The 26,545-nt window shown below is 56.0% G+C and overlaps 3 protein-coding genes across 4 annotated transcripts in view; all 3 read left to right on the top strand.

The window, feature by feature from the left end:
* Positions 1-3,338, top strand: part of KMT2D (lysine methyltransferase 2D) — a 41,351-nt gene extending 38,013 nt beyond the window's left edge. The window contains exons 54-56 of the mRNA XM_040978588.1: positions 57-130; positions 254-362; positions 477-3,338. Of these exons, the coding sequence (XP_040834522.1) occupies positions 57-130; positions 254-362; positions 477-569 (276 nt within the window). The 3' untranslated portion in view covers positions 570-3,338. The remainder of the gene's footprint in view (positions 1-56; positions 131-253; positions 363-476) is intronic.
* A 151-nt stretch (positions 3,339-3,489) lies between these two features.
* Positions 3,490-16,613, top strand: PRKAG1 (protein kinase AMP-activated non-catalytic subunit gamma 1). Of its 2 annotated transcripts, none has more exons than XM_040978564.1 (12): positions 3,490-3,569; positions 6,431-6,476; positions 13,141-13,293; positions 13,804-13,885; positions 13,976-14,034; positions 14,162-14,207; positions 14,309-14,363; positions 14,910-15,036; positions 15,125-15,290; positions 15,424-15,461; positions 15,706-15,852; positions 15,978-16,613. In XM_040978564.1, exons 2-12 carry the CDS (start codon positions 6,462-6,464, stop codon positions 16,080-16,082), a joined length of 993 nt encoding a protein of 330 aa, XP_040834498.1. In that variant the 5' UTR covers positions 3,490-3,569; positions 6,431-6,461; the 3' UTR covers positions 16,083-16,613. The 2 variants fall into 2 exon arrangements, with proteins under 2 accessions (XP_040834498.1, XP_040834508.1); XM_040978574.1 differs by having other exon boundaries at positions 3,496-3,569; positions 13,184-13,293.
* A 2,750-nt stretch (positions 16,614-19,363) lies between these two features.
* DDN (dendrin) lies at positions 19,364-21,949 on the top strand. The gene is made up of 2 exons (XM_040977688.1): positions 19,364-19,578; positions 20,014-21,949. Exons 1-2 carry the CDS (start codon positions 19,364-19,366, stop codon positions 21,947-21,949), a joined length of 2,151 nt encoding a protein of 716 aa, XP_040833622.1.
* The last annotated feature ends 4,596 nt before the right edge of the window (positions 21,950-26,545 follow it).

The following is a 26,545-nucleotide window of genomic DNA, read 5'->3' as shown; positions in this document are numbered from 1 at the left end:
GTGTGCCCTGTTCGCCTTTGCCCCACTGCCGTTCTGATACACCTGTGCCTTTGCAGAATCGAGGCATCTACATGTTCCGAATAAACAATGAGCACGTGATTGATGCCACGTTGACCGGTGGCCCTGCCAGGTAAAAGCAGTAAGAGAGGGAGGAAGGATTTAGGGATCCCTGAGGATAGCCACGAGGAACCAGGATCTCTTCAACTCAGATCCCTGGCATCCCCGGCATCCCCGGCTCTGTCTCGCTGCCCAGGTACATTAACCATTCCTGTGCCCCTAACTGCGTGGCGGAGGTCGTGACGTTTGACAAAGAGGACAAGATCATCATCATCTCCAGCCGGCGAATCCCCAAGGGAGAGGAGGTAAGGGCGGCGTCTGGGTGACAGAGCTGCGGTCCCCTGGCAGCTGGCCGCGGGGCTCTGTCTGCATGACTCCTCGCGGGGACTGGCACTGAGTGTGTGCTCTTGTCTTTGCAGCTGACCTATGACTATCAGTTTGATTTTGAGGACGATCAGCACAAGATCCCCTGCCACTGTGGAGCCTGGAATTGTCGGAAATGGATGAACTGAGAAGCTTTGAGGCTACCAGGCAGGGGAGTTCTCCACCCCCAACCTCTTCCCTGAAAGGGATGAGGGGGAAGAGAGGTAGCAGCCAGAGCCAGGACCCAGGGTTGGGGCTGCCGGCTGACCGGAGCCCCTGGCACAGGAGGCTGGGGCAGAAGGGCCCTAGGCCAAGCCCACCCTGGGCACCAGGGACAACCCCTTCCCCGCCACCGGCCCTCAGGCTGGCATCTCTGCCCCCAGCTCTAGGAGGGGCCAGACAGAAGCAGCCGTTGGGCATCTCAGGTTTGAGGGGGATACGGGCCGGGAGCTACCCAGAAGCCTCTGGGGCAGCAGGGAAAGGAGGAGGATGTGGGGCCTCAAAGCCCTGCTGCCCCCTCCTACTCCTCTAGCCCGACTCAAGGCTGCAAAGAGACTTGACTAAGCGTGACAATCCCAAAGGCCGGGTCCCACACCTGGCCCTGCCTGCCGGGTCCTGCCCCCCCCACCCCCGCACTCCCACCCCTCCCGCTTGATCTGTCTCTGTCTCGCTCTTCTCCTCTGTGTTTCTGTCTCTCTATGGCTTGTGTTTCCTTGTTTTCCACTCTGACAAATGCAACATGAACGGGAAAGAGGCGCCAAGCTGCCCAGGAGGGCACGCTGGGCAAGCCGGGCAAGGAGACCCCGCACCCACACCTACCTCATTTAAGTGTTGGATTTTTTGCTGTTTTGAAATGTGAGACCCTCTCTAAGCCCCCAACTGCCCCAACCCTCTCCCCCACCTCACTGCCCTCTTCTGAGTGGGTGGAAGGGGGGTAGGAGGAGGAAGAAAAAACAACAACAAAAAATCCATCTTCGTTTTTAATTATGGGCATGGGATGGTGGTTGAGGCAAATGATGGTGAAGATTGGGGATGACTGGCCCCTGGTTGCTCTGGGACTTCCCTCTCCGTCTGGACATGGGCAGGAGGGATGTGCTAATCCTAGGACCGGGACGTCTCCCTCCTGTTCTCCCAACCTCATCATGTGCCCATTGGCCCTGCAGCCCCTGTGTGGGGTGGGTGGGGTGGGTGAGGGCTGGCCCGAGAGGCATGCCCGCACCCAGTGAGGCAGGGTGTGGCCCGGAGCTCCCACTTGCCCTCAGTCACCAAACTGCTGCTGGTCTGGTGGGAAGGGGTGGTGATGTGGGGTGGGGAGCTTAGTGTCAGCGCGGGGAGGGTGGGGGGTATTTATCTATTTATACATGGGGTTGTACATAGTCTTGTGGGGCACGGGGGAGCCGGCAGGAGGTGAGAGCCCTCCCCTCTCCCCCACCCCCGGGGAGAGCAAATGTAAAACTACTAATTTTTGTGCTTTATATATTCTATATAAATATATCTATTTTCTTTTTACAAAACCAGTTTATAAATGGTAGGGGGCATGGGGCGGACACATGGAGCTCCCCTTGTGGGGGGGCCCCCTCCATTACCCAACCTACCGCCCTTTTCCTCACCCCCACCCTCTTCCCCTACCCCCTGGCTGTGACTGCTGTAAGGTGGGGGTACAGAGAGAGGCTGGGCTAGGCCCACCTGATTCTATCATTAGACTATGTGATAACGCACAAAAGTGAGCTGACCCCAGGGGGAGCCAGAGGGTGATGGGTTCCCTGCCTCCTACCCTTCCCCTTTCTGCCCAAGCTTGTGCTGCAGTTGAACCTCTTTCTGGGGGTGAGGGGAGGTGGGGGTGGGTGAGGCCCCAGACGGCGCTCTGGTTGGGAGCGTGGGAATGAAGATGAAGCTTATATGCAGTTCTCTCCTAGGGGCTGTGGGCAAAGGGCATTTTGTAATATTTTCAAGAATCAATTGTCTGGCGTGCAGGAGTGGGCTCGGTGGTGACGGACGGGCAGGCCTGCTGGAGGGGGGCACAGTTGCTGTTGTGATTTTAGGTTTGTTTTTGTTTTGAATTTCTGGGGGTTGTGGATTGATGGGGGGTAAGGAGATTTATTTTTTTTCAAAGCTGCTTCCTCAACTGTTTCAAGCTACAGATGTTTAAGAGAACACCCCCACTCCCACAAGAACCGCTGTAATTAAATCGGACAGTGGGGAGACTGGGCTGCCCCCAAAGCCACAGCCCTTGGACGTCCAGGCTCCGGGGAGGGGGCGACTGGCTTGTGTGAGTCGGGCTCTGGTTGGGGCTTGGGCCCTGGGATTGGGCAAAGGAGCTGGGCAGACTTTGTAAGCTATGCTAGGTATCCAATAGTCCTGTAGAAGTTAGTAAAGAAACCTTATACAGTTTTTAATTTTTATATAAACTATAACTCAGACCCAAGCTACAAGGTTGGAATTTTGGTTGTTGGTTTTTTTTTCTTTTTGTTTTTTTTTAATACCCTGCCTGTATAATTGCATCAGAATTTCCTCCTCCCTCCCGCTGCCCCCACCCCCGTGTTTGTATTTTGGGTTGGTTTACACTTGCACATATTTGATTTTCAGTTTTTCCCCTTTAGTCTTCTATTCTCACCTCCAGGACCCTCCCCCTTTTTAAAAAATAAATCGCTGACAAGTGTGAATCCCGTGAAGACTTTATTTTGTGTTGTGTGTATCCTGTACAGCAAGGTTGGTCCTTCCTAACAACGGATGAAATGGTCCCCTTTCTACAGCGCCCTCCCTCCGCCCCAGCGCCCCCTCCTCGGCATGTTTTGTATCAGCGATCATTCTGAACTGTACATAATTTATGTTGCAAGAGGCAAAGGGCAAGTTTTTGGATTTTGCTTCTTCCAAGTTTGTTTTTAAATGGCAAATAAAAAAAAAGAACATTTTAAATACAAGCGGCTCCGTGCTGTAACCCTCGCCGTCAGCCAGCCCCGCGCTCCGGGACCCGGGCGGGGAGAGGGGAGAGGGGAGGAGGGCTGCGGCCGGGCCCGCCGGAAAGGCAGCTGCCCCGCCTCCCGGCCCGCGCCCCACGTAGGCGGAAGTGGCGTCGCGGCACGGGAGGGAGGGAGGCGGGGCCTGAGCTGAGCGAAGGAACGGAGCGGGCGCCAGTGGCGATGGAGACGGTGAGGAGCGCGGGAGGGCGGCGGGGGGCGCTGTGGAGCCCGAGACCCCCGTTAGGAAGCGGGCGGGGGCACGCCGGCGGCAGGCGGGCTTTCGAGCCGTGCGGCGAGCCCCAGAGCTGGGCCGCGCCCTTGCCCGGCTGCCACCCGCAGTGCCCTCCCAGCGAGCGGGCAGCGACACCTAGGTCGCGCCTCGCCGTTCCGGGCCGGCCCGGCGGTCTCCGCGTCCTCTTGGGAGCTCAGGCTCTTGCAGATCGTAGTCCGGCTCCACCGAGTGCGTAGCCGGGGGTCTGTGCCCCTTCTGCTTGTGCTGTGTCCCTCCCCCAGTCTGCTTTGCCCTGACGCGGGGTCACGAGCCGCTTGGGGGGCGTTCTGCTCTGCAGCCCTTAGCGGGCGCGGGGCACCGCGCATCGGCGGCAGGCTGGCTGTGGAGTCGCCGCCTCCTTCCTGCAGGTCCTGCAGGACCACCTCCCTCCCAGGAGCACTCCTGAGGCGCCTCCCGCTCCCCAAGCCCTCCCGGAAGACTGGCTGTAACTCTGCAAGACCGGCCACCGGCTCACTGATCTTTGAGATACTATTTTGCTACACGTTTTGAAAGTGATATCCCTCAGGTTGTCAAAAAAAAAAAAAAAACAAAAAACCAGCAGATGGAAGGGGTAAAGTGATTGGCTGTTGATCACCCAGGCAGGCTCAATTCCTAAAGAGTTTTGAGGAAGAATAGAGTCTGAGTCCATTAAATTCAAAACAAGGTATCATTCTTTACTACTTGTGTTAGGGTGTACCGTGCATTTTGATACAGACTTCTAATTGAGTCTTCAGACTTAGTGAAGTGAGTAAGCTTCCACTGATGGGAACTGTGTGTGAAAAAGGAGAGTTGGTTGGAGAGGTTAGCCTGACGGGAGAGGGAGAGGGCTGAGCACGCGCAGCTGTGGGCTGCATTGTGAGCACGTGCAGTGTGATGAGGCAGAGGAGAAGTGACCACAGTACCAGCCGGAACAGAGGGTGGGATATGCGGATAATAACGGGGGTGGGGGGGTGGTTGTCAGTGGAAAGCTTTAGATTTTGCTCATGGTGGGAGCAAGGGCTAAGATCAGTTTGAAGGTATTGTATGACGTGCTGAGTCTGAACTGTGTTTTCCAGTGAGGAAAATGCCCGAGTAAGGCAGTATGTGTGTACTGGGACTGCGCTCGGCACTTTCCCTTCAATGAACTGAGCCGCTTGGGAAAGCAGTGAGTGGGTGGTCCCTGTCTGCTGCAGGTGCAAGTTCCCTCAAAGCCTGAGATGCTCTGGTAACTGAAGAGGGAGACAGCAGAGGCAGAAAGATAGGGTCCGGTGGGTGGTGGACCCCTGGCACTGCCCCGGTGCTGAGCATGGGCACTTGAGAGCTAGCAGCTCAGACGCCTCTGGCCCACACCTGAGTCTGCTTCTGTGCTTGTTATTCCAGCTTCCTCTGAGTGTAGATCCTGGGAGGCAGCGATTAGGGCCAAGTGGTTGGATCCCTGCCAGCCCACAGGGCAGCAGTGGACTTGGTGGACCTGGCTTGGACTCATGGCTTGCTGCTCTGAGCCAGCCTAGCCCTAACAGTTTGGGGGCATTTGTGGAATAAGCAGCAGATAGGAGCCCTCTGTGCCTCCCGAATAACTATGTCTGTATGGCATTTAATTTGATGTAAAAAAAAAAATTGTGCTTACATACTTCTTTTTTCCCAAAAAATCCATTTCCGTGAACTTTTTGATGTACACCCATATGTTCCTCTTCTCTTTCTGTAACTTAGCCTTAGATCTCTATTCTCATTAGAGAATTAGAAAACATAACAATTATAAGTGCAAAACTCCATGTTTAGGTGTTCCACGCAGTACAAGATAGTTGTCGGTTTTAGGAATCTCTAGTCCGTGGGGACAGATAATGAATGAAATAACAGCAGTAAGAATTGTTCAGCGGTTACAGTCATTTCCACAGAAGTAGCTGTTTCTTGATTTTTAGGAGACTGGCATTCCAGACGTGCATCTTGGTCGTCACACAGCCATCTCCCCTGTGTGAATGAGGAAGCTATTCCAGTGGCCATGCCAAGACAGGCCAAGCCGGTCATCTTACACAGCCTGGAGAGGGGGCAGGGAGGTGATGTCTGTTCTCTCCATGGAGCTGGCCTTCCAGCCTAACCTTGCCTGTGGCCTTCCAGGTTCAAGGCTCCTTTGACACAGAAGCTTTGCCTTTAAGTTAGTTAGGGACTGTTACCCAAAGCGAAAGAAGCCAAAACCTATTGGAAGGTTCATGAAAATCCTTATGTTCCCCCCTTGGTTCCTAACAATGGGATTTCCTCATCTCAGAGTTCTAACTCAGAAGAGGTGCCTTGGGGAGCTAGGGTCCCCTCTGTGCAGCAGCTGTCCCCAGTTGCTCCCCATACCTCAGCCACTCACACTCTCCTGTCTGGAAGCCCCAGATCCACCCCAGATGTGGCTCTCATTCAATGGTAAGGAGTGTATGTGAGTGTGGTCCCCACAGCTGCTTGGTGAATGAGTCTGGGAAAGCATACATTTAGATTAAAAATCATCATCCCTACACTCTAGTTGTGTGATGTTATTATTTTTTTTAAGACCTAATGTTTCATTTGGCAGAAGGGTATATACGAATTCTACTCCACCTAGCAGATTGTCAAATGTCTCTGAACTTGGCTCCTAGCCTGGGAAGTAAGGTTAACAATAGTAGTATCTACCTCAGGGTAGTTATGAAGGCTAGATGAGATAAGGTACATGAAAGCTTCAAGGGATGTCCTTATTGCACCAGCCCCTCCTCTGACGTTGTCAAGTGGATGTGGAAGGAGCCTGGGCTAAGCTGAACCTGTGTGTCTCTTATCTCTTGTCCAGGTCACTTCAGATAGCTGCCCGGTCCTGGAAAATGAGCATCCTCAAGGTCAGTGTCCTGCAGAAAATGAACCTCACTCTGAACTTGCCTTCAGCAATGCATTGGAATCTCCCCTAGGGTTCTGCTTGGGCCACATAATGTGCCAGTGAGCACAGAGCAGGAGCAGTGGTTTGATGAAATAACCCAGGAGTAGGTCTTGGGCAGAATGGGGCTGATGAGTATTTTCAGTAATCAAATCACGTGAAAGGAAAGGCAACTCTGAACCAACCATGTCTAAGCTTTAGAAGTCCCTGTTTCATTCTGAGTAGTCCAGCAACAAAGCCGCCAAGACTCCATCACCCAGCAAGCTCACTGGACAGGAAATTACGGAAGGGCCTGGAAACCCTAAAAGTTCATCTGCAAGTAGAAGCGTTAATCCTTTAAAAACCAGGCCTACGATGGAGTGGCACTGCCCGAAGCCATCGGGAGGGAAGCAGAAGGCACAGGAACACTCCATCTTTCTAGAATGTGTTTCTGACACTGGGGACACCCAGGTTCCTGGAGGATTAAATAGGAGGCATGCACAGACTTCAGGAAGTAGCACAGTCAGGATCCTAGAACCGGTTATCAGCAGTGTGTGAATTGTCAGTGCGGAGCTCTGCGCTTTCTGCTTGCACCGTGATGGGATTCAGAAAGCTCATGTGGCCATGTTAAGTTCTGCGTGTCGGTGCCCATTTTCTGTTTCTGAATGTGTTTGCGTTTAGCACCAAGGCAGGAGAGCCAGGAATGCCACTGTAGACGTGGAGTGCGTAGGACCATGCCACCTGTGGCTCTTCTGTCATCTCTAAAAAGAGGCAGCCACGATCCACATCTGATCAAGGAAGACCTGTTACTGCCAGATCTTCTGATTTTGAAGAGAAGCTGGGAAGTTGGATTTATGTGCAATTCTTCACATTCTTAAAACTTGGCAACTGAATTTTTTTTTAAAGATTTATTTCTTTATTTGGAAAGGCAGAGGTATACAGAGAGAAGGAGGGACAGAAAGATCTTCCATCCACTGGTTCACTCTCCAAGCGGCCACGACAGCCAGAGCTTTGTCAATCCAAAGGCAGGAGCCAGTAGCGTCTTCCAGGTCTCCCACATGGGGGCAGTGTCCCAAAGATTTGGACTTTGTTTGCTTTCCTAGGTCAGGAGCAGAGACCCAGATGGAAAGTGAAACAGCTGGGACACAAATGAGCATCCATATTGGGATCCCAGTTGCGTGTAAGGCGAGGATTTAGGCAAGACTAGGCTATTCTGCAAGGCCCAGCAACTGATTTTTTTTAATGTAATATGCATTTCCACGAGCTTCAGCATCTGGTGCTGCATCAGGGCAGACCCTGCAGCCGAAGAGCTCTGTCTGGGTCTTCTGCCATGTGGGTGCAGGGACCCCAGTACATGAACCAGCCTCTGGTACTCCCCAAGGTGCACATTACCAGGAAGCTGTGTCGTAAGCCAAGGGAGGACTCTGTCCCAGGCACTCTGATATGTGATATGTGCATCGTAGGCACAGCGTAACCTACTGTGCTAAAACACCTGCTCCTGGAAACTGACTTAAACGTTCAAAAATACCAGGAACCAGATCCAACACAGTTGTGGGTCTGTGACGTAAATGATAGTATCTAATTGTCAGTGCAGTGGATACCCAAGAAAATCTAAGTTCTCCAGTTTGAAAAATAACTTTCAGTTAAACATGGCAGACTGTATATATTCTTTCACAGAAAAAAATAAAACCAAATCCTTAAACTACCATATAATTTTTTTTCTTAAAGATTTATTTGTTGGGCCTGGCGCGGTGGCCTAGTGGCTAAAGTCTTTGCCTGGAACGCTCCAGGATCGCATATGGATGCTAGTTCTAATGCCGACAGCCCCACTTCCCATCCAGTTCCCTGCTTGTGGCCTGGGAAAGCAGTTGAGGACGGCCCAAAGCCTTGGGACCCTGCACCCACGTGGGAGACCTGGAGAAAGTCCCTGGCTCCTGGCTTTGGATCGGTGCAGCTCCAGCTGTTGCGCTCACTTGGGGAGTGAATCATCGCACAGAAGATCTTCCTCTCTGTCTCTCCTTCTTTCTGTATATCTGCCTTTCCAATAAAAATAAATAAATAAATTCTTTGAAAAAAAAAAAAAAGATTTATTTGCTTAAGGCCTGGTGCGGTGGCTTAATGGCTGAGGTCCTCACTTTGAATGCTCCATGATCCCATATGGGCACCAGTTCTGATCCCGGCCATCCTCCACTGCTTTCCCAGGCCACAATCAGGGAGCTGAATGGGAAGCAGGGCTGCCGGGAGACAAACCAGCACCCATATGGATCCCAGCATGTGCAAGGCGAGGACTTTAACCACTAGGCAACCATACTGGGCCCCCAGTTTTAAAAATAAAGGTCCAGTTCTGGGTGTTTGGTGCCATGGTTAAGCTGCTGTCTCCTGGCAATGTCAGGTTCTGGTCCTGGCTCTGCGCTCTGGCCCAGGCTCCTAGTTTGACTGGGAGACAGCAGTGATGGTGTGAGTACCAGGTTTCTGCCTCCTGGTTCTCGGCCATTGCCAGCATCTGAGGAGTGAACTAGTAGATGAAGGATCTCTATGGGATGCAGGCGACCCATGTTGTGACTTAACTCTTTGGGCTACAACAACAACAAAGATTTATTTATTATTCAGGAAAGTATTTAAATCCTCCTTTAAACCAAATGAATACTAGACTTTTTTTTTCTTTATTTTTGACAGTCTTTGCGTAGTTGATTAGGGCACAAAGGGTCAAGGGCTACAGGAAAGTGGGTAAGACTATTGTTTCCATATTATTGCTTTTCTTTCCCCTGTATCTGGGGTAAAGGGGGAGATAAAGGGAGAAACCCCACCCACCTCCCGGATACTAGACTTCTAAAGAAAGACTCCATGGGTCCCAGCGTGATGGCTCAGAGGCTGTACCTTCACTTTGCATCCACTGGGATCTCGCGTGGGCACCAGTTCATGTCCTGGCTGCTGCACTTCCCATCCAGCTCCCTGCCTTGTGGCCTGGGAAAGCAGTTGAGGATGGCCCAAACCCTTGGGACCCTGCACCTGTGTGGAGAATCTGGAGGAGGCTCCTGGGTCCTGCCTTCAGATTGGCTCAGCTCTGGCTGTTGTGGCTACTTGGGGAGTGAACCACCAGTGTAAAGCTCTTCCTGTCTCTCCTCCTCTGTATATCTGCCTTTCCAATATAAGTAAGTTTTTTTTTTTTTTCTTCAAAGAAAGACTCTATGAAAGACAGTGATGTAAGCTTGTCCCCACCCATACATGCATTAAAGGAAACATACAGAATAAAAGTTCACTGGGGGAGAATAGTCCAGACCCAAAGAAGAAAGCTTTAATCATCATCTTCAGGCTTTGTGGCACTGCAGGTCAAGCAGCTGAGGGATGGCCACATCCCACGTCCGAGTGCCTCGGATCAGGTCCTCATCCCATAGTTGGTACCTGGGACTGAGTGCTGCCCCCACTGCAGATCCAGCTTCCTGGGCGGCACCAGCTGGTAGCTCCAAGTACCGGAGTTCTTGCTACTCCCATGGGAGACCTGAGCAGAGTTCCTGGCTCCTGGCTTTGGTCTGGCCCAGCCACAGCCCTTGCTGACATCACGGGAGAGTAGCAGTGGGTAGGGGATCCCTTTCCCCTCTCTCTCTCTCTCTCAGCCTTTCCTATAAATAGAGACAAATAAACTTAAAAACTAAATGAAAAGACCAGAGGAAAACTTTTATAATTGTACACGCAAACTTCAGTATAGTTCCACTATGAAACAAGTACAAGGTAACAATTTAGAAAACAAAAAGGAGGTATTGGAAATTAAAAATGTAATAGCAAAAATTAAAAATCCAAGGGTCAGCTCTGTGGCACAGTAGGTGGCAAGGATTCCTCCTGTCATGCCAGGCACCAGTTTGAGTCCCGGCTGCTCCACTTTCCGTCCAACTCTTTGTTATAGCCTGGGAAAGCAACAGAAGATGGCTCATGTCCTTAGGCCCCTGCACCCTGTGGGAGACCGGAGGAAGCTCCTGGCTTCACATGGGTTTAGCTCCTGTCATTGTGACTATCTAGGGAGTGAATCAGCAGATGGAAGACCCCTCTCTCTGTATCTCTTTTTGTAATTCTGCCTTTCAAATGTATAGAAAATAAATCTTGAGTCCAGCACAGTAGCCTAGTGGCCAAATTCCTCGCCTCGCACATGCCAGGATCCCATGTGAGCATTGGTTTGTATCTTGGTGGCCCGGCTTCCTATCCAGCTCCCTGCTTGTGGCCTGGGAAAGCAGTTGAGGATGGCCCAAAAAGCCCTGGGACCCTGCACCCACGTGGGAGACCCGGAAGAAGTTCCTGGCTCCTGGCTTCAGATCGGCTCAGCTCTGCCTGTAGCGGTCCCTTGGGGAGTGAATCGACTGACGGAAGATCTCTGTTTCTCCTCCTCTCTGTATATCTGACTTTCCAGTAAAAATAAAATCTTAAAAATATAAATATGTATAAAATACTATATATATATGATAAATATTTAAAAAAATTAAAACCCCAGTAGGAACTTTGGAAAATAAAGGTGAGGAAATCTCCCAGAAAGTGGAGCTAAACAGACAAGATGTATAAATTAAAGTATTTTCAGAACAAGAGCCTATTAAAAACAGAAATCCAAGCAAATTTTAAAGGATCCGTTTAGGAGGTCAAATGTTTAAATTTTAGGAATTACAGGAGGAGAAAAACGACAGCACAAAGAGAAGGAAATAATCAAGGCAAGTTGCAGAACATTTCCCGGAACTGAAGTGCAGTAGTTACCATGTGGGAAGGACTGGAATCTTGAGCACAGTGGGTGAAACTGACCCGCCCAAAGCACAATGAGGAGATTTCAGAGTGCTGGAAACAAAGATGCAATCCCCGGGGCTTCCAGGGAGGGAAAGATAAGGCAGCTACAAAGTCACCAATAGCTGGGGACTCAGCACGCCCACTGCCTTCCACAGTCCGCAGGAAAACATCCCACCCTGGGATTCTGATTCCAGCCGAATCCCCAGTCACGGATGAAGTAGAATAAGGATGTGCACAGGCTGCAGGGAAGGTCTCAAAAAATCTGCCTCCCACGCACCCTTTCTCAGTAGGCTTCTGGAAGCTGTGCTGAGGCAGTACCAGGGGATGATTGCAAACGATGGAAGCATGGGATGCAGGGAACAGGTGGTTGTGGAGGAGTGACATGAAGGAGGACCCCCAGGAGGCAGCTCTGTACAGCACAGCAGGCCGAGCAGGCCCGAGGCTTCGGAGAGATGTCTACGGTTAAACAGCTGGAGAAGAGTTTGGGGTTGAATTATTTCTAAATACCATATTTAGAAAATCAAAGACAAGACCGCTGTTGACTTCAGGGGAAACAAGTTGTTAAAGAAAGGTTAAAAAAATTTTGTCATTTAGCCTAACTCTGAATAATGAATCCTCGGTCAAAATGAATTAAGTGTTCCTGTAAGCAACATTATAGCTTAACTCCTGGAAGAATTGCTTGTGGGTGGACAGGGACTCCCAGTAGGTGCCTGTGTGATGGACTCCTCGTTAGGGAATAGCACTAAGAAGCAAGAGAGTGAATCATGACCCAAAATGAAAATTCACAAAAGAGCGATACACACGTGTTCTTTAAAAGGAGACAGAGGGCCCGGCGCGGTGGCGCAAGTGGTTAAAGGTCCTCGCCTTGCACGCCCAGGATCCCATATGGGCGCCGGTTCTAGTCCCGGCAGCCCCGCTTCCCTTCCAGCTCCCTGCCTGTGGCCTGGGAAAGCAGTCGAGGACGGCCCAAGTCTTTGGGAACCTGCACTCGCGTGGGAGACCCGGAAGAGGCTCCTGGCTTCGGACCGGCATAGTATTGGCCCGTTGCGCTCACTTGGGGAGTGAATCATCGGACGGAAGATCTTCCTCTCTGTCTCTCCTCTCTGTATATCCGCCTTTCCAATGAGAAAATAATAAAAAATAAATCTTAAAAAAACAAAAACAAAAACAAAAAAAAATGAAACACAGCTGTTGAAAAACAATCTGGACTTTAGAGCAAACTTTGGAATTAGGAAACTGAGTTTGAATCCTTTTTGCTGCTCACTGGTGATAATGACCTTGAATGGTTCTTTAGCTGCATCATCTATTTGTTCCAAACAATGGGGCAGTGCTCATCTCGGAGAATTGTCAGGGTTGTGTGATGTGACACATTCAGGCTGTCGAAGACCTCCCATTTGTCTAGGCTGGGTGGGATGATTTTTTTTTTTTTTTTAATTCATAAAATGATCCTCAACCAAACTCTCAGGGTGTTTGGGCCACGTTGATTAAGCGTTGGACTCCAGCCCCGAGTGGATGAGACATGGCCCCGTCTTGACTGTAACTTTTCCTTGGGAGAATTTTAAGATGCACTCTTCGTTTTTTTTCTCTTCATTGAGAAGTTATCAAGTAAAAATGTGCTAAATATACAGGAGGAGAACTTGGATTAAAAATAAGAAAAAGCTTTTCTTTAGGCTAGAAAAGGTCTTAGCCAGCTGGGTTCTGTTTGTTTTTAACCTAAGGGGGTAGCCATAGATTTATTTTACCTGAAGGTAGGGATTGGATGAAATGTCCCCTAAGGGTTTTATCCTGGCTTTGTGGTAACAGGTAGAATAGAGAGTCTTGCAGAAACTATTGTTTAACTATTTGAGAAACTGGAAGCCATTTTGCTTCCTGTTCCTTTTGACTGGGAGTTGGTTCATGGGAGGAAGCTACTAATTGTCATACCCGATGCAGACACTCCAGAATCCAACAACAGCGTGTACACATCCTTCATGAAGTCCCATCGCTGCTATGACCTGATTCCCACAAGCTCCAAACTGGTTGTCTTTGATACTTCTCTGCAGGTGAGTGACTCTCTCTTCCCCTGGCTTGCAGCCTCGGTTCAGTACCTCCCATCCTGTCTGCTACTGAGGGGCATATTCTTGCCCTTCTAAAACATACTCAATCCCTCTTCTTGACAGTCCTGCCCTGTGAAGGCCCTGTGACAGTGCTTCTCTCAAGCCCAGTGAGAAGGCACATGGCTGGAGCCTCACCTTGTGGGCGCCAGGATCCCATGTGGGCGCCAGTTAATGTCCCAACTGCCCCGCTTCCCACCCAGCTCCCTGCCTATAGCCTCAGAAGGCAGTGGAGGATGGTCCAGGGCCTTGAGGGGACCCAGAGAAGACTCCTGGCTCCTGGTTTTAGTTTGACTCAGCTCCAGCTGTTGCAGCCATTTGGGCGAGAACTAGTAGATGGAGGATCTTTCTTTCTGTCTCTCCTCTCTGAATCTGATCTGCCTTTATAATAAAAAATAAATCTTTTTTTAAAAATGCCTGGATGCAATTTAAAAAAAAGTGTTACTCTCTTGGCTGCAGGTGAAGAAAGCTTTCTTTGCACTGGTGACTAACGGCGTGCGAGCTGCCCCTTTGTGGGACAGTAAGAAGCAGAGTTTTGTGGGTAAGTCGAAGCGCCCGGACTGGAGTATGGCGTGCTGCGCAGGGAAAGTGGCTTTGGGCAGTGTTGAGGGGCTTTTGTCTTGGCCTCCAGGCATGCTGACCATCACTGACTTCATCAATATTCTGCACCGCTACTATAAGTCAGCCTTGGTAAGGAGCCTTCGCCCAGTGGCCGCTGCCATTTCCCAGTCCAGAGAGCCTCCTCTGCCGTGAGGGCGCCCCAAGGGTTAAGGAGCCAAGGAGATTTGGTCTCCAGGGCTGTTGTTTCTGCTTCCAGGTCCAAATCTATGAACTAGAAGAACACAAGATAGAAACGTGGAGAGGTGTGAGGGGAGTCGGGGCGGGGGGGGGGGAGGTGATGAAGGGGTGAGGGGCTGGAGGCCTCTCCCCGAGCTGCTTCTGAACCATGCCTTTCTCCTTCCAGAGGTGTACTTACAAGATTCCTTTAAGCCACTCGTCTGCATTTCTCCTAATGCCAGGTGAGTCCTGGCCAGTTGGCCAGAAAGAGAAGGGGCCGCCAGCCTTATGGTGCTGGACGCCCACAGCTCCTCTCAGGGTGCCTGGGCTGGGTCCTGACTGCTCTTCTGATTCCAGCTTCCCGTTCATGTGCACAGTGGAAGGCAACAGGTGGCAGCTCAGGCCCGGGGTACTTGCCACCACGTGGGAGATGCAGACAGCTCCTGCTCCAGCCAGGCTGTTGCAAACATTTGGGGAGTGAATCATTGAATAGAGGATCTCTGTGGCCCTGCCTTTCAAATAAAATAAAAATCAATAAGAATAAAAAGAAGTTAAAGGAAGTCTTACCATCAGCAAAGCTGAAACAGCCCTTAACATACAAAGACCCAGAGACAAATATAATAGATGAAAAGAATATTCCTCCCAGTGCACTCTCTCTGTCAGCTGACACTGTACCCCCTATTCCCGCAGCCCCCACTTTCCTTGTTCATATATGCACGCTGAGGAGTTTTTAACCACCCTCGGCCCTGGTGCCGTGGGCCTAGTCATCAGCTCCTGCCTTCCCACAGCTTGTTCGATGCTGTCTCTTCGCTAATTCGAAACAAGATCCACAGGCTGCCAGTTATTGACCCGGAGTCAGGCAACACTTTGTACATCCTCACCCACAAGCGCATCCTCAAGTTCCTCAAACTGTTCGTAAGTGCTCTCCAGCCTGGTCCTCACTTCTTCCATACAGGCTGGGCTGGGGGCCTTGACAAAATCAAGCTGATGCTTCTCTCCTCAGATCACTGAGTTCCCCAAGCCAGAATTCATGTCCAAGTCTCTGCAAGAGCTGCAGATTGGCACCTATGCCAATATCGCCATGGTCCGCACCAGCACCCCGGTCTATGTAGCCCTGGGCATCTTTGTCCAGCATCGAGTCTCAGCCCTACCAGTGGTAGACGAGAAAGGTGAGATCGGGCCCAAGGAGGAGTCCCGGGGGCTCCAAGAAGTCTGCGTTCCCCTCAGCTCGGTCTGAGCGGGACTGGGGCCTGGGGAACTTGGATGCCACGTCCTGCTTGCTGAGCCTCTCTGTCCCCGCAGGGCGTGTGGTGGACATCTACTCCAAGTTCGATGTTATCGTGAGTGACTGGGTCGGGGCTGGGAGGTGGGGAAGGAAGGGGATGGGGTGTTGAATGTGGAGAGGGAGGGGTTTTAGAAGCTTTCAAGCACTGAAATCCTGTTTGCAGAGGAGCTGAACAAGTTGAGTATGGCTTGTGGGCATGGCTGACGGTTGCCCGAAGTCTTAGTGATGAGCCTGGGTGGGCTCAGGGTTTGGAACCTGGTTCCCTAGCTTTTCTGCAAGCCCTTCCTGTCTCACCCCAGAATCTGGCAGCAGAAAAGACCTACAATAACCTGGATGTGTCTGTGACCAAAGCCCTGCAGCATCGGTCACACTACTTCGAGGGTGTCCTCAAGTGCTACCTGCATGAGACCCTCGAGACCATCATCAACAGGCTGGTGGAAGCGGAGGTAGGGCCGGCCACCCCCAGATGGGCTGGGAAAGCAGCTGAGTGCCTGCTGTCGGCAGGGGGCGCTGAAGGGCTCACCCGAGGCACAAGGCAACACACCCTTCCTCCCCTGCTCTTCTGTGCCAGGTTCACCGACTTGTGGTGGTGGATGAGCACGATGTGGTCAAGGGCATCGTATCACTGTCCGACATCCTGCAGGCTCTGGTACTCACAGGAGGAGAGAAGCCCTGAGCTGGGGGCCCTCGGGCAGCAGCAGGGGATACACCTGCTCACTGCCTGCCAGAAGCTCTCTGGAGCAGGGAACCCTGGACAGTGAGGACTGGGCACTGCTCGGGGGGGGGTCCCCGGCCCTCCTGCTTGGGAGCTGGGGAGCTGAGGAGGGAAGAGGGCTGAGGGACTGTGGCTGCCTCACCTCACACCGAGAAGTGGAGTCTCGGTGGGCCAGCCCCTGTTCTCATGGGCGAGCTGTGGGCTCTGCGCCCCCCGGGCAGGTTGAGAGAGACATCCAGCCCTTGCTCACCTCTGCCTAGCTGCCGATTCCGCCCTCAGGTAGCACCACAGAACTCTTCGCAGTGTCCGCTCACTCCTGCAGGCTGAGGCCACTTGGTGACATTTCTTCCTGACCTGGGGCAAGGGAGATCCGGGGCAGGGAGGCCTTTGGGGTTCCCGGGCCATGTTCACATGAAGGGATGCGGCAGGCAGGAGAGAGGGTCAAGTGCGTTGCTTTTTATGACAAATCTAATTAAATGACAGAAATCTCTTGATGGAATTGTGCTGTTTCATTTAATTCAAAGTGTTTGTATACAGATAATGAGATCATCTTGGGGGTGGAACTCAAGTCCAAATAGAAAATTCATTTTATAGATTTTTTTTTACAGTTTTATGCATGGAACAAAGTGTGTTGCTGCCAGAGTGCCTCTGGGAGGGTCCTTTCTCCTTCTGGGATGCTGAGTAGTAAGTTGTGCAGCTGCATTCTGACTGTGGCCTGTCATGTAGTCAGCTGTGGAATTTTCCCTTTGGGGCATCCTGTCAACACTCGGAAAGTTTCAGATTTCGGAACATTTTGAACTAAGCATGTTCAACCTGTACATTGAATCCTCAAAGTAACAGTAGAATCTATTCCTGCTCCAGCTTCACAACCCAGTTCAAAACCCAGACACAGAGAAGCTGAATAACCATGTCGACTACACAGTGAGGAAGAACTAATGCTGGCATTGAAACCCAGTCGGACTTTGGGGGTTCATTGCTTCTCAGTTGTCCTTTGTCACTGTCCCCACTCTCCCTTTTCCCTCTGCCTGGGCCATAGCTGGGAGCCAAGGAGCATCCCCTCGCCGTCCTAGGGCCCTGGAGGGCAAGCAGAGTAGGGGCCGCTCTCAGAGAAGCTTGCGTGGTGTTGGGATTGTGCTGAGCTGGCACTGTCTTTCCCAGTCCCAGAAGAGAATGAGCTGGGGGTCGGGGCTGAGAAGAGGAGGAGGAGCAGTGGGACGGTGGCTGCCGATAAGGACCACCATGGTCAGCACCAGATGGAAGGTTGCAGGGTGTGAGGTGTGCTTTTTGCTGCTACCTTGGGGTCTGATTCCATCTCCCACCTATGCCCGGAGCAATCAGAAAGGGATGGGACACAGTGGAGAGCGCTGAGCCCTTGTGAACTCATCTCCTGGTGGCTGGAGGAGCCCTGTTTCTGCATCTCCTCCTTTGTGGCTCTCAGCACATTCCCCAGCTTGGGGGAGGGAGGCTTCTGGGTTATTGGAATTAGAGAATGTTTATGGGGTGGGGGGAGGAGGGTTACGGTGGAAAGCACGGACGTCTGCTTGTGTCACATTCCATTATGAAGGAGGCCAGGGCTTTAAAAGGCCTCGGACTCCAGCGGGACTTGCAGTGGAAGGAAGCACCTGGAAGCAGAGGCATCGGTGCCGTTGGCAGGTGCATGGAACCGAGGTGGGTGAAAACAGTCCAGGATGCTCAGGGTCTCTCAAAGAGGTCTGCCTTGCAGAGCAGGGTACCTGGGTGAGTTTTCTGTTAAGTCCTATTTCTCAGAAAGCCCATCCCTGCCCCTCAACATCCCTTCTGGGTTGTTGAAAGTCCGTGCGCTGTCATACAGAGCACACTGGCAGGTTTCGCTTTTCCTCTGAAACCCAAGCAGGCAGCCTGAGCCTGAGGGTACAGCTGCCGTGGACACCCCCAGGCCTCTGTTCTTACCCATTTCTCTCGAGCAAAGTGTCCTGTGTTCCTGAGGAACCATTGCTATGTATGCTCTCTCCCCTCCCTGCACCCCCCCCTTCCACTCGGAGCTGCTGCCATGGTTGCCAGGCATGGTTGCTAAGTCTCTGCTTGGAAGGGTTGGCGTGGGCTGTGCTGCCACCAACATTACCATGGTGAATCAGGGGACACCTGGTGTAGGCTCCAGGGGGAGGGGGCTCACGTGGGTGTTAGCAACAGCCCTCCCCAGCCCCCCAACGAGGGGCTGCTTCCAGGGAGGCTGGGTGAACTGGGCATTGGGTGGGGGGAGGGGAACGCGGCCTTGGGAAGCCAACTGCTTTTAGTTCAGTTGCTAGGGGGTTAGCTTTGCCAAGGGAGCATGGGACTCTGCTGCTCCCCCACCCCATAAGGCTAGGTAGAGTGGTGTGGGCACAGAACAGTATAATCCTCAAACCATGGCCTCTGCATTGGTTGGGGGGAGGGCTCCATGGGTGCCCAAGGACAATGATCAGGAATGGGGGTGGTGGGGCAGCCAAGCCAGAGTCCTGTGTCCTGTCCTAGCAGCCCTGGGATGCAACACCGAATAGGTGAGAGGGGGTGACCCCTTCTGAGCTGGGGGGCCGGGGGGAGGCAGCTCGCCCCCAGAGCCGCACAAAAGCTTCCTAAAAGCCACCGCCTCCTCTCCGCACCGCATGGGAGCCGGTTACTCATCATTTCTGCACCCGAATGCCACTGCCGCTAAAAATAGCCCCCCAGGCCTGGGCCAGCCCCTCCTGCACCCCAACCCCATGGAAACCAGCAGACAGAAGTGGCAGGCAAGAGATCCGGAGTTCCGCTCTCACCACTCCCTGTCAGATCCAAGTCCGAGGCAGGAGGACCCTGGCTGGGAGGGCAGGGCGGCCTGTTGTGCAGGAGAGCAAAGAGTTAAAACGGCAGGGAGGTTGAAGAAGTGGGGGCGGGGTGGTGGTGGGGTGTGCGTGTGTGTTGGGGGGACATTGTCAGTTTGGCAGGAAACAGAAGTCCCTCCCCCGTCCAACCGTGTGGTCCCGTCAGGTTTGCGGGACACGCACTGGAAAGGGGCGTCCAATCCTGGGCCCAGGGGGCGGCCGTGCACGTGGGGGAGGTAGCAGCTCCAAGCCGTCCGCGCTGTGTCACATGCGCGCGCACACACAGACAGGCACACACGTGTGCCCGGGTATATATAGTTCCCAGTCTCTGGGCCTGCCGCTCTGCAGTGGGCGCCGGCTCCCGGGGCTGGGAGGGGGCTCCCGGGGCGGGTGGGAGGGTGGGGGGCCGGGGCGGGGTGGGGCAGGATGCTGGATGGTCTGCTGCTCGCCGAGGGGCGCGACAGCCCCCGGGTGCTCCGGGGGGAAGAGCCCGTGCCCGTCAGCTGCCTCTGGGTGCAGAAGTCCAAGCTGTTGGTGATCCAAGTGAAGACCATCTCCTGTCGTTATAGCCGCCCAGCCCCTCCTCGACAGCTCATGGACTTCCAGGCCGGCCCCTGGGCCCGCGGGCCCCAGAGTCGCACGTGAGTGACGGCGGGGGGTGAAGGGAGGAGGGAGTTGGTGGGGCAGGGAGTGGGGTCCAGGACCCCCGAAGGCACCAGCCGGCGCTGCGCGTGGGGTGGGTGGGGAGGAGGGCTTCTCTTTCCCCGCGCCCCCACCTCCCCAACGCCCTTCTGAGGGCTTCGGCCTGACTCGGCGTTGCCTCTCTGGGGAGGCCAGAAGGTGTGAGAAAGGGCAGGCGGTGAGATGGGGCAGCCGCTGTTGAAATGTGCAGGGAGCGATGGCGAGGAGTCCCTCCTGGACGTCAGCCCTCACACACACTCACGTGCGCACGCACGCACACTCGCACAGACCCCCGCGCGCGGTGGCCCCCCGCGCTCTCCGGCGCGCCCAGCTCCCCGACCCCCAGCTCCCTTCCCGCACAAGCTGCTCACCTGGGTTCCTGCTCATTGTCCCAGGTGTAGGCCGCGCCCGGGATCCCCTGAGCCGCCGCCCCGCCGGCCCTGGGCCTCCAGGGTGCTGCAGGAGGCCACCAACTGGCGGGCGGGGCCCCCGGCCGAGGTCCGAGCCCGGGAGCAAGAGAAAAGGAAAGCGGCGTCGCAGGAGCGGGAGGCCAAGGAGACCGAGCGAAAAAGGCGCAAGGCCGGCGGGGTCCGACGGAGCCCCCCGGGCCCACCCCGCCCCGAGCCCCGGAACGCCCCTCGGGCGGCCCAGCCTGCAGGCTTCCCCGGCCCCACGAGGCGGGAGCGGCCCGGGCCGCTGGGCAGAGCGTCGCGCCCGTCGGTCGAGGCGCACGGAGGCGAGGCGGGGGCGGCGGGCTTGGCGGGCTTAGGGCCCTGGGGGTGTCTGCGGCCGGGACCCCCCAGCTACGAGGCTCACCTGTTGCTCCGAGGCGCGGTGGGGACGGCGCTGCGACGCCGCTGGGACCGGCCGCCGCCCTACGTGGCCCCGCCTTCTTACGAGGGTCCCCACCGGACCTTAGGGACTAAGCCAAGTCCGGAGCAATGCCAGGCGCTGGCCGCGTCCGCCCCTGCTCCGACCCCGGCCAGGACGGAGGGTGGGAGCGCCAAGAAGAGGCTGGATCCTCGCATCTACCGGGACGTCCTCGGAGCTTGGGGTCTCCGGCAGGGCCGGGGTCTGCTGGGGGGCTCACCAGGCTGTGGCGCCCCCAGAGCGAACCGGCCGGAGTCTGGGGGCCGAGGGGTCGCAAGCAAGAGGCTGGGCCCGCCTGCCGCCGGCCTGGACAGTGGCAGCGACCGCCGCTCTCAGGCCACGGTGGCGGGGAGCTCCGCAGCCGAGACAGCTGTCGCGCGGCCTGCCACCCCAACTCCCAGCCCCCGGCGCCCGGCGCCCAGGCCCAGGCAACCCCCCAAGGGCTCCAGGGAAAGCAAGGAAGGGCGAGGGCAGACCTGGCTCCCCCGATGTTGGATTCCCTCCCCGGGAAAGCAGCCGCCCCGGCAGAGCCAGACCCTCCCCAGACCCTGGGCTCCGGGAGGCACCGGCTGGAAGGAGTCCCTGGGTCACCAGCAGGGCCTGGGCCCCGGGCACGGGAGGGCGGCCCGCCGCGCCCACACCCTGCCCCGCAGCTCCCGGGGCCCGGTTCGCGGGGAAGGCGTGTTTGTCATCGACGCCACGTGCGTCGTGATCAAGGCCCAGTACGTGCCGACCCCTGGAGGCCAGCGCCTGCCCTCCGAGGGGCCGCGTGCCGGGGGCGCTGTCCCCAGCCCGCCCCGGCCCGGCCAGCAGGAGGGCGAGCCGGCTGCGGCCTCACCCCCCGGCTGCCAGAAGCAGCTGTTGAGCAGTCGCCTCTCGCTCGGGCAGGGCGAGGCGAGTGGGTGCGAGGCCGAGAGCGGGCAGCCGGGGGACCCGTCCCCGGAGGAGCGCACCTCCAGAATACCGGGGCTCCCGGTGGGCGCAGCGAGCCCGCGGGGCGGCCGCCCGGAGCAGCCGGGCCGCCCGGAGCAGCCGGCCTTAGGCCCCGCGGCGGCCGCGGCAGGGACGGGCTGCGCGCCGGGCGCGCGAGGCTCGGCGGCCCCGAGGCGAGCCGGCGGAGGCTGGGTGCGCGCTCCCGGGCCCTACGCGGGGGCCCTGCGGGAAGCCGTGTCCCGCATCCGCCGCCACACCGCCCCGGACTCGGACTCGGACGAGGCTGAGGCGCTCAGCATCCGCAGTGGCTCGTCCGACGACGGGAGCGACACGGAAACCCCGCGCACCTGCTGGCAGGGTGACAGGACCCTGCCGGCGGCGGGGAACCCTGGGCCCCGGCAAGGTGGGCAGGGCTCCGGGCCGAGCCACAGCACCGGGGAGGGTTCAGGCGTGGGCAGGCACGCCGAGGAGGCACTGTCTGGGGCGCGGGACACGGAGACCCCAGAGGCAGAGAATCAGCAACAGTGAGAGGCCCTTCTGGTGTCTCCCAAGTCACCTGCCCCTTCCCTGCCCCACGGTTCCCTCCGTTTCCTCCCCTCCCCACGCGGGGTGCCAACACACCTGAAATGGAGCCGGGAGAGAAAAGGGCGTCCAGGTTTGTCTTAAGAGAGAGGTGGGATGAGCTTTAACGCCAGCCCTGCTCAGAGCCGGGTCCAGGACAGGAGGCTGAGAGTGATGGAGGAAGCGCAAGGCACCTCCCCGCGGTGTTGCCAGTCTCAGGTGTCAGCCTCTGCAATCCCTACTCTGCCACTTAACACCCCTCCCTGCAGCGTCCCTCCCCACCTCCGCTGGGTAAGGAGAGACTGCTGTGGCCTGTCTTGTCCCTGACATTTTGGGGACCAAAGGGAAGCCGGAAAGGAGCGGAAGGGAGTAAGTGAAGCCCGTCTGAGGGGCCCTGGGAGGCCTGTTGCACCAGACCTCAATTCAGAAGGTCCCACGGGGTTTGCAGGAGAGCTGAGAGGCCGGGGCGGCGGGATGGGAGCGGTTTCCTGCCCCAGCCTCCCCGGTTTAGGTGAGGGCTGCTCCAGGCGTGGGCAGGACAGTGGCCCTGATCGCTGTCCCTGGCCTTGCCAGGCCAGGAAGGCAGCCAGTGAGTCAGCTGGGCGCCTCTTTCCAGGGCCTGCTGTCCGCTGCACGCCTGTTGCCCCTGGTAGCTGGGAAGCATCTCGCAGGTGGAGTCCCTCGCGGCCTCCTGGAGGACCGGGCCTGGAGCCGTGGGTGTGGCGCGGGCCGCGGCCACGAGGGGGCGCGCGCGGGCCGCGGCCTGGGCGCCCGCTCCTCCTGCCCCGGGCCCGGCGGCGCAGTGGTCAGCGCGGTCCCTGCTTCCCGTCCGCCGCCTGGCCACCTCCAGCCTGCGGGGCCGGGAGCAGGCCTCCGGCTCCCCTCCAAGCGGCTGGAGGCGCAGACACTCGCGAACTTTTCTCTCCCCCGCCTCCTGTCGGCCTGCTACGGGTCTCTGGGGGTGGGGAGGGCCTCCGTTTCCTCTTGTGTCAGTGGGGGGTTTTATAAACACCTACCTCGCAGGGTTGTTGTGAGGACTCCATCATGTATGTACAGCGCCCGGCTCGGTGCCCGGCACACCGTGGGCGCTCAATAAAATGCAAGCTTCCCTCTCCCGAGCCTCGGCCTGGTCCTTCCGGCGGCCAGAGGGGAGGCGGGCTGGCCCCGCGACCCGGGCCGCGACCCTCGCACCCCGCCCCCTGCCCGCTCGGGCCGCCGCCCCCCATTCCGGGCAAGGGCTGAGTCAGCCCGGGTAAATTTAGCCGCCGGCTCGGCAGGGCTCTCTGTTCTCGGGCGTGCAGGTCCCCAGCCCAGCTTTCAAACCGCTTCTGGCTGCAGCGTCCGGTTCTCCCGACAGCGCTGCCCACCCGCGCCCGCCCGCCGACGCGGGGCTGGCTGGCTTCGTCCCCCGCGGAGGGACACCTGCCCTTGGGGTTTCTGCACCCAGGGAAGCTGGGGGGGGGGGAACCCACCATGCAAGCTTTCCCGTGAGCTCTCCAGGAGGGGCTAAAGGGGGCAGGGTCACCCCTGGCAGCAAGCCCTGACCCCCAGGTCTGCCTGCCCACCCCAACACTTGTGCCACCCACCGGCTCTGACCAGCAGGTGTTAACTGAGCAAATGCTAGGCGAGAGGCCTGGGCGGGAAGGGCAAAGCGGAGCGCAGCAGAGTCCAGGGCTCAGGCATGGGCCCACACGCACACAGCTGGGGCCTGAGGGAGAACGCTGAGGCTTCCGGGAGGTGCAGCCAGGACAGAGCGCAGCGACAGGTCATCTCAAGGGCAGGGAATGGCTGCAAAAGCAGAGATGTTCTTTTTTTTTAAAAAAAAAAGATTTATTTTTATTATTTTTTTAATTGGAAAGGCGGATATACAGAGAGGAGAGACAGAGAGGAAGATCTTCCATCCGATGATTCACTCCCCAAGTGAGCGCAACGGCCGATGCTATGCCGATCCGAAGCCAGGAAGCCTCTTCTTCTGGGTCTCCCACGCGGGTGCAGGGTCCCAAAGCTTTGGGCCATCCTCGACTGCTTTCCTGGGCCACAGGCAGGGAGCTGGAAGGGAAGCGGGGCTGCCGGGACTAGAACCGGCGCCCATATGGGATCCCGGGCGTGCAAGGCGAGGACCTTAACCACTGTACCACCGCGCGGGGCCCTCGGAGATGTTCTTAAACACTGGGACAATGGAACAGTATGGGTTAAGACGCTTGCAGCCTACAGTGTCCGGGTTCCATCCCTGGCTCTGGCTGCAGACTCCAGCTTCCTGCTAGTGTAGACCCGGGAGGCAGCCCAGCCGGATGGCTCAAGGAACTGGGCCCCTACAGTGTGTGGGAGAGCTGCACCGAGCTCCCAGCTTCTGCTCCGTCCAACCACAGCGCCTGCAGGCATCTGGGGACAGCAGAAGGACGCGCCTTCCCTCCCTTGCACTGTGTGTGTGTGTCTGCCCCTCAAATAAATGAGTATTTTAAAAACATTTATTTATTTATTTTTATTTGAAAGGCAGATAGATATACAGAGACCAAAGAGAGAGAAAGCTTTCCATCTGCTGGTTGACTTCCCAAATAGCCACAATGGTCAGAGCTGAGCCAATCTCAGGGGAAGGGGCTCGGAGCTTCCTGAATCTCCCACGTGGCTTCAGGGGCCCAAGGACTTGGGCGGTCCTCCACTGCTTTCTCACACCATACACGGGAAGCTGGACGGGAAGTGGAGCAGCCAGGACATGAACCAGTGCCCATATGGAATGCTGGTGGCACAGGATGGAGTCTTAGCTCGCTATGCTATTGCACTAGCCCCATGGATAAAATTGCCAAATCACCATGTGACAGCCATTGAGAATACATCCAGGGGATTACGGGAGGTAAGGTGGGTGTGAAAGAAACATGCGCGCTAGAGTGGACTGGCCAGCCAAGGCTTTGCAACTCCGGCCTTGGGAGAAGGATGGACTTCAGGCAGGGAGGGAAACAGGAAGGCCAGGGTGGCGACCAGGGTGTCACTGGATTGTGTTACAACCCAGGGGCTCCAGGGCATAGGGTAGGCGGGTGCTGGTCCTGGGAGAGCACCCCAATAGTGCCTGGACCCTTCAAAGGTGGAAACACAGAATCAGTGCCATGGCGTCCAGGCTAAGCTGTCGCCTGCAGTACCAGTGTCCCGTAGGGGCAGTCAGTAGTTTCAGTTCTCCACTTCTGATCCAGCCCCCTGCTAATGACCCGAGAAAGCACTGAAGGATGACGCAAGACCTTAGGCCCCTGGATCCACACGGGAGACCCAGAGGAACCTTTCGGCTTCTGGCTTTGGACAGGCTTAGCTCTGGTCATTGCAGTCATTTGTCAGTGGATAGAAGATCTGTCTGTCTGTCTGTCTCTCTCTTCAACACTGCCTTTCAAATCAATAAAATCTTCAAAACAAAACAAACAAAAACACAGGCCCATATCTGAGGGCGCCCCTCGCTGATGCCCTCCGTGGAGAACCCGGCCAGTGTTGTTAGCTCACGGACTCTGGGGCCTGGCAGGCTGTGCGGAATTTGCCTCTGCCTAGCTCTGTGATCACAGGCAAATTACTCAATCTCTCTGTGCCCCAGGACCCTCTGTTTTAAAGTGCGGTTGTGAAAAGTGCTTTTGGACATTAGGCAGTATGGACAGCAGGTGAAGCTGCCGCTTGGCACACCCACGGACCACATCAGAGTCCTGGTTTGAGTCCTGCCCCCTCGGCTTCTGATCCTGCTTCCTGTTATTGTGCTTTGGGAGGCAGTGGGTGATGGCCCAAGTGCTTGGGTCGCTGCCATCGTGTGGGAGGCCGGGATGGAGCGGAGTTCTAGGCTCCTGACTTCAGCCTGGCCCAAGCTCATCTCTCTCTTTCAAGGAGAAATGAAAACAAAGAGAAAACAAACATATAAAGGAATCACCCAAGTGCTTTGCTCTCGGGCGGCGGGGAGGATCCGATGACTTCCAGCAATGTGACACACTCGGTACATGGCACAATCGTGTGTTGATGGTTCCTCTCTGCGGCTATTCCGTTAGTGTCGAGGCGTGGGGTCAGGGGGACAGGGAAGAGGAAGTCGGAGCAGGGAGGGGAGACGCACAGAGCAGAGGCCAGGCAGATGGCCCCTGGGTGGGCAGACAGAGTCTGGGAAGATGTAGGGGTCAGTGGGTCAGTGGTTCGGTGGGCCGTGCTGTCACGGCAGAACTGCTACCGTCCGTGGCTCCGTGTCCGAGGCTCCAGGCAGCAGTGGCAGCTGGGGTGCTGAGGCGCCAGGGAGGATAGCATCAGGAAGAAGGGAGGAGCCGCTGCAGGCCGGGGCCAGCCTCGGGTGAAGCCTGGCTCTGTGGGGCCTGTGGGTGGGAGGCGGGAGGCTGGAGGCTCCCTGCTGTGAAAATGACTTCTAAATCTGGCTGTGCCACAAACACCCCCATTCCAGGGCAGCGTCCCCTGGTCAGCAGCAGACACAGTCCAGTTGGGTGGGGGGTGGATGTGGCTGGCTGCAGGCATCAGCCTCAGGTTGGTGGGGGACCCTGGCACCTTCCCAACAGCCAGGCTCTTCCCGGGGAAGTTCTTTCTGCCACCCTGCCTTGC

This window comes from Ochotona curzoniae, unplaced genomic scaffold (genome assembly GCF_017591425.1).
Source record: "Ochotona curzoniae isolate NIBS_2020 unplaced genomic scaffold, NIBS_Ocur_1.0 contig_1014, whole genome shotgun sequence".
Lineage (NCBI taxonomy): Eukaryota > Metazoa > Chordata > Mammalia > Lagomorpha > Ochotonidae > Ochotona > Ochotona curzoniae.
The sequence above is the reverse complement of the archived record's forward strand: the minus strand, read 5'-3'. Positions and strand labels throughout refer to the sequence as shown.